This window comes from Eumetopias jubatus, unplaced genomic scaffold (genome assembly GCF_037043125.1).
Source record: "Eumetopias jubatus isolate StellerSeaLion01/CBP00866 unplaced genomic scaffold, mEumJub1_p1.0 scaffold_10, whole genome shotgun sequence".
Taxonomy (NCBI): Eukaryota; Metazoa; Chordata; class Mammalia; order Carnivora; family Otariidae; genus Eumetopias; species Eumetopias jubatus.
The window spans coordinates 120,192,488-120,205,805 of record NW_028274816.1 but is presented as its reverse complement, the minus strand read 5'-3'; the positions used below and the strand labels follow the sequence as shown (position 1 = coordinate 120,205,805).

At 50.1% G+C, this 13,318-nt stretch overlaps 1 protein-coding gene across 9 annotated transcripts in view; it reads right to left on the bottom strand.

Moving 5' to 3' along the window:
- RFFL (ring finger and FYVE like domain containing E3 ubiquitin protein ligase) overlaps positions 1 to 13,318 on the bottom strand; it is a 65,853-nt gene that overhangs the window by 14,665 nt on the left and 37,870 nt on the right. For 7 of the 9 annotated variants that reach the window (XM_088028371.1, XM_088028372.1, XM_088028369.1 and 4 more), the window contains one exon: positions 4,393 to 4,580. In XM_088028371.1, the coding sequence (XP_087884497.1) occupies positions 4,393 to 4,572 (180 nt within the window). In that variant the 5' untranslated portion in view covers positions 4,573 to 4,580. Of the gene's footprint in view, positions 1 to 4,392; positions 4,581 to 4,683; positions 7,215 to 13,318 lie in introns of those variants that run through there. The other 2 variants (XM_088028366.1, XM_088028365.1) reach the window with 2 other exon arrangements.

Sequence of the window (13,318 nt, the reverse complement as noted above, 5' to 3'; positions counted from 1 at the left end):
CTGCTTCTCCTTCTGCCTGCCCCTCCCCCACTGCCTATACTCTACCTCTGTCAGATAAAAAATAAAACATCTTAAAAAAAAAACTACATCACTAATAATTATTAATGTACCTCCCTATCTCAGACAAAGCAAGCGAGGCCTAGAGAGATGAAGCATCGCACTCAAGGGCAGGCAGGGACCAGCAGAGCTGGGGTTCACGCTCAAAGCCTGTCCCTGTGGAACGCCCACAGTCACGCCCTTCCCACCAGGCCATGCTGCCAGACTCCGCCCCGCCCAAGCCGACAGCAGGACCCAGTCCAGGGCCTGGCTCTCCATCGCCAAACCCCCGCCCAGTGCCCCATCCACAGAGGCTTTGCCCAGGCTTCCGGACCCCAGGAAGGCCCACTCAGAGTGCGGGGAATCCAGTGGCACAGAACAGCCTATCCAAGACAAATAGACAGCTACGGGGGGGGCGGGGGGGGCGGGTAAGGGGTGGAGCCTCTGGAGCCGATCGGGGAGCTCGTCCTTTGTGCGCGCGCGGGGTCTCAGCCGCACGAGAGCCCGCAGTCGGCACACAACAGCACACGCCACACCACACCAGAGCTTGCTCGACTCACAGGAAGCAAATCCTCAGCCTCTCGCACCACAGGCTGAGCCTGCACAGTGACATCTGACTGAGCTCTGCTCCAGCCGAGCGCAGGCCGCACTCCCACAGCAGAGAGAATTCCTGGGCACACGGGGATGGTCCCGGGAGCACACTCACTAGTCCTTCAAAGAAATGAAGAACTTTTCATCCTCTGGTGACTTGAGCATTAACCTATTTCTGCTCCCTCTTTTCTAAATAGAGAAAACTGAATGCAAACTAACCAGAATGCCCGGGAGACAGATTCTCATAATCGAAATCAGACTCGTGCGGGGCTGGAGAAGTCTGCACAGCTGAGGCAGTGGTGCCTAGCTTTGTCCAGGTGTCCTGCGTGTCGAAAGGGAAACGGGCAGAATGTTCGCCACCCAGGTGTGACTATGGATACTGAAAGGTGTTTCGAAAGGACACATATCAAGCTCCCTCCACTCTCTCTAGTTACAGCCAGACCATAAAATCTTCAGAGGCCGACTTAAAAGGATGCATGGCTGCACTAGCATCATAACGGTTCTGGGACCTGCAGCCACTCAGGTGGAAATTGGACGTTTGGGGCTCTTGGGGGTTCCTTTACATCGAAGGTTTTTCTATCGGGAAATGAAACGCGTTTAGGATGGCTGAGAGTGGAAGGAAGAGGCTTCAGTGTCAGACGCTGTAGGACATGGAACGTGACTCAAGTCCATGCAGTCTGACAAGACCTAGCCTGACACAATTAAAAAGCCCTGAGATGCTCCGTCAGCTAGATCTAAACAACTCTCTATTCTTTCTTCAAACATGCACGGCTTATTGGAGGCGGGACCAGAACGCAAAGGCAGCACCCCAGCTTCTCCGCGCCCCCCGGCGCACCAGGGACTCTGAAGTCGGCCCGCATCCAAAACACGGCCTCTAGGGATAGGACGGCGCTCCAGGCTGCGCTCCCGGTTTGCAAAGAAGCCGGCTACCAACACAGACAGGCAGAAAGCGTGAAGGAAACATCCGTCTCAACTTGAGCAAACCGCGCGCGACTGAGGAAGCAGGTGGCCTGAAAGATGAATTAGTGGAGCCAACATGCTTGCAGACACACTGAGAGGACACGCAAACCTCCAGCAGCAAACGGCCGCACCAACGTCAGGGACCTGCGGGGCGTGCTCGCCCTTGCGCCTCTGCCCTTCCCTCTTCCTACCCGGCCACACACGCACTCCCCAGACTCTTCGGCCGGGCGGGGCTCCTCCTCACTGGCCTTCCTCTAGGCTCCTTCTTTTTCTTTCTTTCTCTTTCTTCTTTCTTTCTCTCTCTCTCTTTCTAAGATTTTATTTATTTGACAGAGACATAGCAAGAGCAGGAACACAACCAGAGACAGAGGGAGACGGAGAAGCAGGCTTCCTGCGGAGCAGGGAGCCCGATGCGGGGCTCGATCCCGGGACCTTGGGATCATGACCTGAGCCGAAGGCAGACGCTTAACGACTGAGCCACCCAGGCGCCCCAACATGCTTTTCAACATGCTTAGCATGCTGGTCCCTGAGCCTGGTCACCATCACTGTCCTCTTTGCTCCTTCTCTGTTCCCTACTCCACAGACTATAAATGATATTTTTATAAAAAGGTTCAAACAAACCTACGGCAAATTCACGCTGCCTCATTTAAACAAAGGTCTTTCCTATTCCTTTCATGCTAATTACTTTGCCACTTCAGCCAGCAGTTGTTCCTAGCATTTCTCAGTGTAAAACAATGAAAACAGTAAGATCTATGACTACCCAACAGACTCTAGATGCACCTGAGGAGTCCTTAAAACAACCACCTTAAATAGAGCAATTTCTGGGGCGCCTGGGTGGCTCAGTCAGTTAAGCAACTGCCTTCGGCTCAGGTCATGATCCTGGAGTCCTGGGATCGAGTCCCACATCGGGCTCTCTGCTCAGCGGGGAGTCTGCTTCTCCCTCTGACCCTCTTCCCTCTCATGCTCTCTATCTCTCATTCTCTCTCTCTCCAATAAATAAATAAAATCTTTAAAAAATAAATAAATAAATAAAATGGGAACAAATAATAGTATATATTTCGTTAAGGATTCAAAGAGAGAAGACATGTGAAACGCCAAGCTCAGTGCCGGGCATGTGACAAGTCGCCCCTGGGCCTCCTTCCATTTCACCTCAGATCCCAAAGCCACCCCCCTGTCTCCATCCCTGAGTAGACTGAGGCCATGTGGCACCGAGCTCCTTCTAGTCCCTGCTTCGGCCTCCATCTATAGACTCAATCTTCCAGTCTCAGTATAAAGGGAGCGGCACCGCAGCCTGCTGTACCACAGTCCCCTGCGACCCGCAGCGGCCTCTCCGGTGGTGTCCTCACGGTGACCGGGGCAGCCAGGCACATCACGACAAAGCTCTGCTACGTGCCCAGCCTCACTGCACTACAGCGAGGCGCAGGCAAAATGCCAATCCTCCTTCAGCTTGTGGGTACAAAAGGACGGGTGGTCAGTCAGCACTGCAGGCTGCAGGAATTTGGACATGCTGAATGTCTTCTGGGAGACAGCCTGAGAGTTCAAAGAGCTGGGTTTGAATCCTAGCTCCGCCATTTAATAACCATGTGATCTTGGGCCACTACCTATGTAGCCGGAAAAGGAGTATTTCCATCTCTCCTATGCCATTTATCAGGAACTTGACAAATTCGGTTTCTTTCTTTCTTAACTGTTACACTCTAAACCTCAGTGTCTCATATGTAAAATGGGAGTTTAGGGACCCTAAAACCTCTACCATAGAGTTACTGTGAGGCTTAAATGAAACCAAAAGATCTAAATTGCTCACAAAAGTCCCTGGCATACAGCACATAGCTTAAAAAGTAGCTTTCCGGGGAGCCTGGGTGGCTCAGTCACTAAGTGTCTGCCTTCGGCTCAGGTCATGATCCCAGGGTCCTGGGATCGAGCCCCGTATCGGGCTCCCTGCTCAGCGGGAAGCCTGCTTCTCCCTCTCCCACTCCCCCTGCTTGTGTTCCCTCTCTCGCTCTCTCTCTCTAAAAAAATTTTTTAAAGTAGCTTCTCCTCTTATATTTCCCATCATTGCCACTTTAACCTCACATCCAGGGCTACAGACCTACCTCTCTGTTCTGCAGACAAATGCAGAATGCAGGTCGGGGTTCACCCTCAGCCCCGGTCGTGCTTGACCTTGGAGAATGGGCTGCCTCTGGGCACTGGAGCAAGGATGGCCCACACCCACAGGCCATCACCCAGCCAGTGACTTCCCCTGCTGCTCGCTAATCTGGAAAACACAGCTGCCGAGCATTTCTCATGAAATCGCTACAGGAAAGAAGCCCCAGTCTTTGTCCTGCTGGGGTCTAGATGTACATGAGATGTCCTCGGCACTGCGTGGGATACAAAGACCAAGCCAATCTGCAGTCAGGCGTTCACGACGACAGCTAATGAAGGGAATGACACCAGTGTCTGCCGCATGCCGCACGGTGCTGGGGCCCTTGGTAGCCCACCTCATGTTATTCTCACGACCCTGTGAGATAGGCATGACGGCTATACCCCCATTTTAGAGATGGGGGGAAAGAATCTTCAGAAAGGTTAGGTCATACAGCTAGTAAGCAGCAGAGCTGAGGTCTGAATTCAGGCCTGTCTGGGTCCAAATCGACGCTGAGATGCTTTGGTTTTGGGTGGCTTTTCTGTAATGCTTTTGTGAAAGGATCCAGTGTGGGTTACTGGCACCGCAAAGGCAAGGTGGCAGGCATTGTGGAGGGGTCAGCAGACTTGCCCGAGGGCTGAGGTTGTAGCGGCCAAGCCGGCCAAGAACGCCAAGAAGTCAACACTCACCTTCCTGGCCGTGTTTGCGAAGTGGGCCCCACAAGCCTTGCAGCTTGGTTCCGAGCCTGTTGGGGAAGGGAAGGAGCTGTACCCAGGGTTGGAATAGGCCTGCGTCCTGGCTCCCTGGGCCGGTGGGGCCTCCTCAGGCTGTCCATCCAAGCAGAACCAGTTGCAGCAGGTTGCCCACATGATAAAATCTGGTGCAAGGGAGGAAGGGGAGAAAGGTCAGAGTTAAGACACACCTCTGCTCCACTCCCCCATTCCCGAGGGCGCCCATGAGCAGGGCTACTCAGTCCACACCTGCTGCCAGAGTCAGGAGTCGAGGTGAGGACGTGTTTTCGGGGGCCACAAATTCCTTGCCACCTCCTGCTTCACCACACTTGCCACTGCTCCCAGGAGGAGAGCACAGACACCAGATCTGCCAGGACAACATGGGATGCCGAGCTGGCGCACTACCTCTGAAAGGTTGCTGAACCCTGCTGTGGTTTAATCTGAGATCTAATTTTAAATAAAAAATGGACTCAGCAATTACAAGTGGCCTGAAACCCCCTTTATTCAGGGACACAAACCTGCTCCTAGAGCTCAGAGACATAGAACTTTATCACACGCATGTGATCCCATATTCACGCTGACCGTGGAGAGGAGGGGTATTATCTCCTTTACACGGATGGGGCCACCCAGGCTCAGAGAAGTCCAGGTCGCACCACTAATATACAGAGAACGGAGATTCTGAAAACCCAGGTCTTCTGACCCTAAACCTAACGTTCTTTTCCTAGACCATACCGCCCCTCCCTTGATTTTCCCTTCGCCGGCCAACAGCACGAACTACTCTTACCTTTGTACTTCCAATTCTACCTAAACCTGTCCCTTAGCACCTCTCTCTGTTCTGCCTGCTGCCACTACACCATACATTCCTTGAGGGCAGGGCAACTTATTCCTGTGTCTACTGCAGCCGAATAGCGTCGTGCACACAGAAGATGCTCAACTAATGTGTGTCGTCTTGCTGAACAGGTGCCTCGGTGGATTTATTAAGAAGTTTTGGAATAGGATTCCCATTTTACATATCAAATATGCGTAGTAGGGACAAAGGGACAGATGACTTTTTAAGATCACAGAGGAAAACCCAATCCCTCAAATGTCAGAATAATCTACAGTTGTGAAAGGGTCCACCAAAACGCTGAGCATCGCTGTGATAAGAGTATGCTTTTCTCAGCAGACCACGGCAGCCTCTATGACATCTGGAGCCTGAACTCTCTGCTTACAGAGATAATAAATGAAACATTTAGTGTTACTGCTCAATCACCAGTTCACACAAAAGAACGGTACCTTCAGCTCTCTGCCTCCTGACTTATAGTAAGTGCCTTTATTAAATCGCAGTTCAGAGACGTGCTAAGCTGGAAAGCACTAACAAGAAGCTGGCTGGTTCAACCTTAGTCATCTCACAGAGGAAGCCAGAGGCCCAGCAGGGGGAACACAGATATAACCTCACACAGCGATAACCTCAAGTCCCCCAACGACTCCTGGGCCTTTTTAGCTTGCAGCACTTCCCGAGACTCCTGATCTAGAATTCATTCACTTTTATAGGCAGGTCTGATCCACACCTGTCTTCCCCGCTTGCCTGTGGCCCCCGTGTGAACAGGGGCCATGACAGTCGGTCAGTGCCCAGCAGACAGGTGGCTCAACAAGGACTACTGAATGAATCACGCGATATTTGAATTTTAACTAATCGTGTTCATTCTTTCCGTTTCCTACACATCAACATTCCTCTCTGACTCACTCTTACTTGTCCACAGCCTCTAACTTCCCAGAAGACAATTGTAATGAATAGTTCACATGGAATAACAAAGGAAAGAGCAGTTAAACAGATGAGTTCTCTGTTGGCAAGATAAGGGTGATAATAGCAGCGTGGCCCCCCTCGGAGAGAGGGATTTTTCAATTCTCTAAATCAGCTGCTGACAAAAGCATCTGAGGCTGCATATGATAATACAAGGGAACACAGGACCCGGACTCAGAAGACCCGGGCCCAAGCCCCACTTGACTACGTACATCTTTAGAACAAGTTCTCCCTTTCTGTGCTTCCACTTTTTCACCGGACATTCTCCAGGCTGTGAGGCACTAAATAAAGATCAGTCGTGGCTCCGGGCATTGTAACAATGCTTCAACTAGTTTCTCTGGCAAGGCTCAAATAAAAAGGAAACCTAGAGGTTTCCCCACAATTACCATTTGGCTCTCCGGACTCGTCCCAAAAAGAGACAGGGACATCCGTGACAAAATCAGCAGAATGGGTCAAGTAACTGAAGGAGCTGGGGACAAAGCAAGAAGCAAAACGGCCTTGGGACAAGGCTGTGGGTGATTTGCTGGCCTCTGTCAGAATCTCCACTCACCCAGGCATGCAACCTTTAGTGAAGCCAATGCCTTGCTGTTTCCAGCGCTAGGTGAGTAAGGCAGAGAATCTGCCCTTGAGGAGTTCATGGTCAAGGAGAGGAACAAGAAATGTAAAACCCAAACGAGAAATTTCAGAGTAATCAGTGCCTTAACAGAGGTTCGTACAGCGTACCGGGGGCTATGAAGATAGAGACACAAGCAGCTCTTCAGGGACGGAGGGGTGACCAGAGAAGACCTCTCAAATGATGTGCCACACGTATCCTCCTGTTGGAGTAGCTGGGGATTCATCAGGAAGCCCAGAGTAAAAGGAATTTTCAAGAAAAAGCAAACAGCATGCAACAGGGCATTAAAGAAACTACAAAATGTTTGGTTGGGCCAAGAGTAGGGGTGGGATGGATGAGGGTATGGCAGGCAAACCAGCAGCCACGAAAAACCATTGTAAGGAACGTGGACTTTATCCTACAGGCAGTGGGACACAATGAGCAGTTCAAGTAATCACGTTTTGTGATCTTATTTGCATTTTATAGCGGGCACTCTGACAGGCAGGCTGGAAGCAGACAGCTGGTGTGGCAGAGGCAAGACAGGAGGAGAAAGGGACAGACAGATCTCTCACAGAACTCGTGGGATGTGTCAATGGATTGGAAGTGGTGGAAGAAGGGGGAGAGAAAACAGTCTTGGACGAATCCCAGGGTCTCTGAATTACACAACAGGACACAGAGTGGAATCGTTAAGGGGAGTAAGGAACAAAGCCCTCAGGACGAGGCATGTGTCTGTGTGGGGCAATTGTGATGATGGGTTGCATTTTGTACCCGGGGGACTTGCTGGTGGATACACAGCACACAAAGGGAAGAGTCCTGGTTGAGGCGAAAGTCTGGGAATCCTCAGACCACCAGAAGCATGAAAAGCCGAACAGGGCAAAAGACTGACTGGACAGTGGGGGTCAGAGAGGATGGCCTGGGAGAACCCCCAGGGGCGCCCAACCTAAAGGGCTAGCGGGGGAAACCAGCACAACAGTGGCAGGAAGACTGCTCAGAGGTGGGCAATCTGGAAGAGGGTTCTGAGTTTCAAGAAGAAATGACTGATGCTGTTGAATGACCTGGAGAGTGGAATACAGGAATACAAAATGCCCAATGGACCTAGTTTTAGGAAAATGTGAGCATGCTCTTGGCCCAAGTAGGTAAGGGAGAGAGAAGCTGACTGACAGCTGTTAAGTCGGAAAGTGACAGGGAAGTGAGGATGTGCACAGACCCCAAGGATAAACTATTCTCTGAAGAAACTTCTGGCCATGAAGGGAAGGGCCGGAGCTGAAGAGGATCCAGGTCACTAAGACGGCGATGCAGACGCATGCATCGACTGTAGAGGAGCCCCCAAAGATGAGCCTGCAGAGGAAGGGAAGCTGGTAACAAATGGTGGGAGTAAAGGCCAGGAGCAGAAAGAAAGGTGACCTGCTGGGATGCCTGGGTGGCTCAGTCGTTAAGCGTCTGCCTTCGGCTCAGGTCATGATCCCAGGGTCCTGGGATCGAGCCCCGCATCGGGCTCCCTGCTCCACGGGGAGCCTGCTTCTCCCTCTCCCTCTGCCTGCTGCACCCCTGCTTGTGTGCACTCTCTCTCTCTGACAAATAAATAAACAAAATTTAAAAAAAAAGAAAGAAAGAAAGAAAGAAAGGTGACCTGCCGACAGTTTTGCGGGCAGGAGAAAGGTCACCTCTCACCAGAGACTGGAACGGAGGGAAGAGAGAAGTCATCCAAGAGAAGCTTACAGCCTCCTCAAAGGTGAACGAATGAAGTACAAAGGCAAGGAGGGGGGTGCAGTTAACCACAAGACGAAAACAAACTTTTCCTGCGCACAAGGAATCTGGCGGGGCAATTTCTTCCAAGAGCCGAAGAGGACTTTGCCGCAGGAGGGCCAGGCCCTCTTGGTAAAGCGCAATCGAGAGGAAAATAATGGCAGGCAGGCCGGCCAGCCGTCTGTCGTTTAAATTCCTGTGTTCTCCCGAGCGCGCAGGGAGCACCGGCGGCCGGCGGCGTGCTGGGCCCTGGGAACAGCAAAAGCCATGCCCACCAGGTCCTGGCCCCCAGGGGCCTCCGGGCCCAATGAGGCCCTGCTGTCTCGCTCAACTCTGCCGTCCGGGCAGGAGAGCGAAGAAAGCTCTTCCTCAAGCCGAGAACCAAGACAACCTATCTCCCTCAGCACTATTTTCTCTCAACTTTGCTTCTCATCTTTTTTTTTTTTTTTAAGATTTTATTTATTTATTTGTCAGAGACAGAGAGACCAAACAAGCAGGGGGAGCGGCAGGCAGAGGGAGAAGCAGACTTCCCGCCGAGCAGGGAGCCCAATGCGGGGCTCGATCCCAGGACCCTGCAATCATGACCTGAGCCGAAGGCAGACGCTTAACCAACTGAGCCACCCAGGTGCCCCAACTTTGCTTCTAACCTGAACCGCCTCCTGTGACGAGCTCAGAAAGAAAAGTCGTCAGCCTACGCAAGTCTCTGGTTACTAGGCTCAGAAGGACTTGGCTCTGGGAGAAGACCTGAAATGTGCCCCTCGGTTATTGCCTAGGCCTCCCCGTGCAGGTGGAGGGCTGAGTCTTATCCTGGGCACACGTATACGCAGGGAAGGGACTGGCACAGAAAGGGGTGGGTGGAAAGTCTCCGGGGCTAAAATACCTACAAACTTGCTCAGCCCAGCCGAACAGGGGTACCAACGTCAGGAGACTAGGCTTTTACTTTTTGACCTATATTTAAATACCATTTCCTAAAGGGGTCAGTTAAAAGTACTCTCTTGCCAAACTGGAAAATGCTACGCCTAAATAACAACTATATTCAGGGTTACTTCAAGGAGTGCAAGGAAAGAGTTGGTCATTTGAACACTGCCATACAAACTTGGCCGCATTTTCTCCTCCCTTGGCCCTGGCCAGACCACAGGCACACTTGGCATCGGATGATGTTGCCGAAGGGCTGGAAGCAGAACCAGCTGCAGGGCGTGTGATGAGCTCTACCTATGGCCACACTGGGAGAAACTCCGCTCTCCGATCTGCAAGCCTCCCGATCTTGAAAGAAAATGACCAAATCTTCTCGCAGAGCTTAAAACTCTCCCCACCCCACCCCCAGTCCCCTCGCCCTCCTCGTAAAAGAGGACTTGGTGATTTTGGCCTCAAATGCAGTCTCCCACCTCTGTCCCACGGAGCTTGCTGGAAGCCGGCCTGGCCCGCCTCCTCCACTGGGCCTGCCCCGAGGGAAAGAGGGGAGGTGTCAGGCCAAGGGGGATGAGAAAACTTGCTCCTCCCTGTGGAGGAGCCCTGCGGGCGGGGGCCAGGACGGCTAGTCAGCACCTGAGGGTTTGTCAGCCTGACAAGGATGCTGGCATTTCTTGGGAGACAAAGCTCTGCGGAACAGGAAATTACAGTTTTAATAACAGGGTAAGATAAATGACCTAGCCCAGGCAGGCTGAGTACAGTCATAGTTAGAGGCAAGAAGGGAGAGAATGTGACTTCTCCCCACTAAGTCCTAGAATCCTAAGTAATTTTAAGACAGTCACTTCTCCACTTGTTCACCTGCCCCCAGGCAAATCATTTTCAGCGGATCAGTGGTTGTCATGGGCTTTCCCAAGGAGGAGAGAAGGGTCAGAACGGACCCATGGAGCAGAAGGGTAAGAATGTCGTGAGGGCCCTAGGAAAGTAAGTGCTAGTGTGCAATGCAGCTCCAAACCACCTTGCTAACCACCCAAATCTAAGGCAGTAAAGTCACGTCCCCAAGGTTCTCCTCCAATCTATTTGGATTTTAATTAACTGCTCTGCGTGCCAAGGTACTTCTGCAGCAACGGGCTTTTCACAAACTGAAGATCTCAGAATAAACGGACTTAGGGTGAACCCACTGTGTAAGACTTCACAAAAATCCTTTTTAAAAAACCTAATTACGATGCCCACAATCCTCAAAGAAGTACCCTTCTGACGTGGCAAACGAGAAAGCGGCTCCGTGGCAAGCCCGCCTGCCGTCACTACCATATTCCCAGAATTGTTCAAAGCAGCTGGGCTGTAAGAGCACTAGGAAAAGTTGTCCACGTTGAGGATCATTCATACAGAATGCGTTTTGCTTCATCTTGTATACTATCCTTAAAAAAGCAATTAAAGTACAACTGCAATGACTTTGAAAGGAAATGCTATGAAAGCCTATCAATATGGCTTAGCTATGCCTCTCTGAAATAACGGATAAGTAATTACATGATTTGAGAAGAAAAGAAGAAAGCAGTCATTCTTCACTGGGAGGATGCTTCTCATCTGCCAGGCACTGAGCTGGGGTCTACCTTTATCATGTGATCCTCACAATCCGGCAAGGCACATTAGAGATTTCATCCCATTTTCAGGTAAGAAAACCAAGGTTCTGAGAGTCAAATAACTGTTAAAGCACAGAGCTAGAGGATAGTAAAGCCAAGATGTGACCCTAAATCACTTCAACTGTGAAGCCGGTGCTCTGAGGGCTACAAGAAGTCGTCCTGATTCCACAGTAACTCAAATAATAACGATCAGTCTCAGGGAAATGGGCTGCAGAGTATACAGAGCTTTTGCTTTCCATCTCGACGGGAGCTTTCCCATCAGCACACAGGCACGCTCCAAGATCTCCCAGATTTAACAACTCACCCTTGTCACGAAGGAAGTACAGAGTACAACCCAACATGTTACACCAATCGCCCACTGGAATGGCTAAAATGGGAAAACTGGATACTAGCCACTATTGGCAAGGATTTAAAGCAACTGGAACTCTACTATTCCTGGCAGAAGTGTAAACAGGTACAACACGCGTGTACACACACAGTGTAAACTGGTACAACACACAGTATAAAGTGCTAACATACACATACACCATCACTTGGCAATTTCACTTACAGGTATAATTCCTAACAGAAACACATTCACCAAAAGAGTACACGAGAAGGTTCACAGCAGTACGATTGTCCCAGCCCCAAGCTGGAAACCAGTCCAAATGTCCATCAACAGGAGAATGGAAAAACAAATGACAGTATTTTCATACAGCTGTGAGAATATACAAACTAGTGATACATGCAATACAGATTAACGATGAGTGAAGGAAGACAGGCACAAATGAACACATACTAAACAGTTCCGTCTATACAAAATTCAAACACAGGCAAACTAATCTATGGTGTTAGAAACAGGATAGTGGTGGGCGTCTGGGTGGCTCTGTTGGTTAAGCGACTGCCTTCAGCTCAGGTCATGATCCTGGAGTCCCGGGATCGAGTCCCACATCAGGCTCCCTGCTCAGAGGGGAGTCTGCTTCTCCCTCTGACCCTCCCCCCTCTCATGCTCTCTCTTTTTCTCTCTCTCAAATAAATAAAATCTTAAAAAAAAAACCTATATAGCTATAAGCTTATCAGTATCTATTTAAAAAAAAAAAAACAGGATAGTGGTTATCCTCGGGGGTAGGAAAATAAATGGAAGGGGATACAAGGGGGCTTCTGGTAACGTTTGGTTTCTTAGTGTGAGTGCTAGTTATATACACAGATGTTAATTTAAACTGTATACTCACCATTTGTATACTTCTCTACTCATATTTCCATTAAAAGTTTTTTAAAGCATCTAGTAGAATATTTGCAAAACATAGTAACAAAATATTTTGACCTCAGTAAAGGTCCTTTTCTCGGCTCTCTTCTACATGGAAATTTCTCCAAATACTTGACTCCACTTCCTCAATCTCAAATTCACTCTTTAACCCTCTCCAGTCTCACCTAAACCATTCTACCTAATTTCTTCTTCACAAGCTCACCATGGAATCCCAAGTGGCCAGATCCAAGTGCCACTTCTCTCTCTCTCTCTCTCATTCAACCTCCCAGCAGTGCCAGACACGAGCAACCCTTCCCTCCTCCATGAAACACTCTCCACAGCTCTACACCATTGGTTTGCCTCCTATCTCAAAAGCCTCCTTGTTGGTTCTCCCCGCTCCCTCTGTTCTTCAGTGAGGTAGGGAGCTCCCAGGCTGTCTTTGGCACCCTCTCTGTCCACTCTCTGTCTCCCAAGGACAGCCCTGTCAGGTGGCTGTGGTTACCATTTTTAAGCTTGACGATTTCATAAATCCCTCTCTCAACCCTACCTGTCCCCCCGCGGTGACCTCCACTGCCATCTCTGATCTATTACGCCCATTTCCCTCCTTAGACCCTTTGAACTTGCTATTTGCTCCTGGAAGAGTCCCACCTGGACTCTTCTTGCCAGGATACCACATAGTTGGCTCCCTCTTGCCATTCACCCCTCAGTTTAAATGTCATTTTCTAATCTCATGCATAAGAGCACTAACTGATATGACTGGCTTACTTGTGAACTGCCTTTCCTAACCAGAATTAACAAAACACATGAGACAGGGATTTTGCGCTCTATTGTAATTCCAGAGTCTAAAATGGCATCTTGGATGAAAGAACTGCTCCTAACTAGTTTCCCAGCTTCCGTTCTTGCCTCTCTCCAATTCTTTCTCCCCAACACAGACACTTAAAGCTCTTTAATGGAATCCAACTGCATTTTATTTTATGTTTTTTTAAGATTTA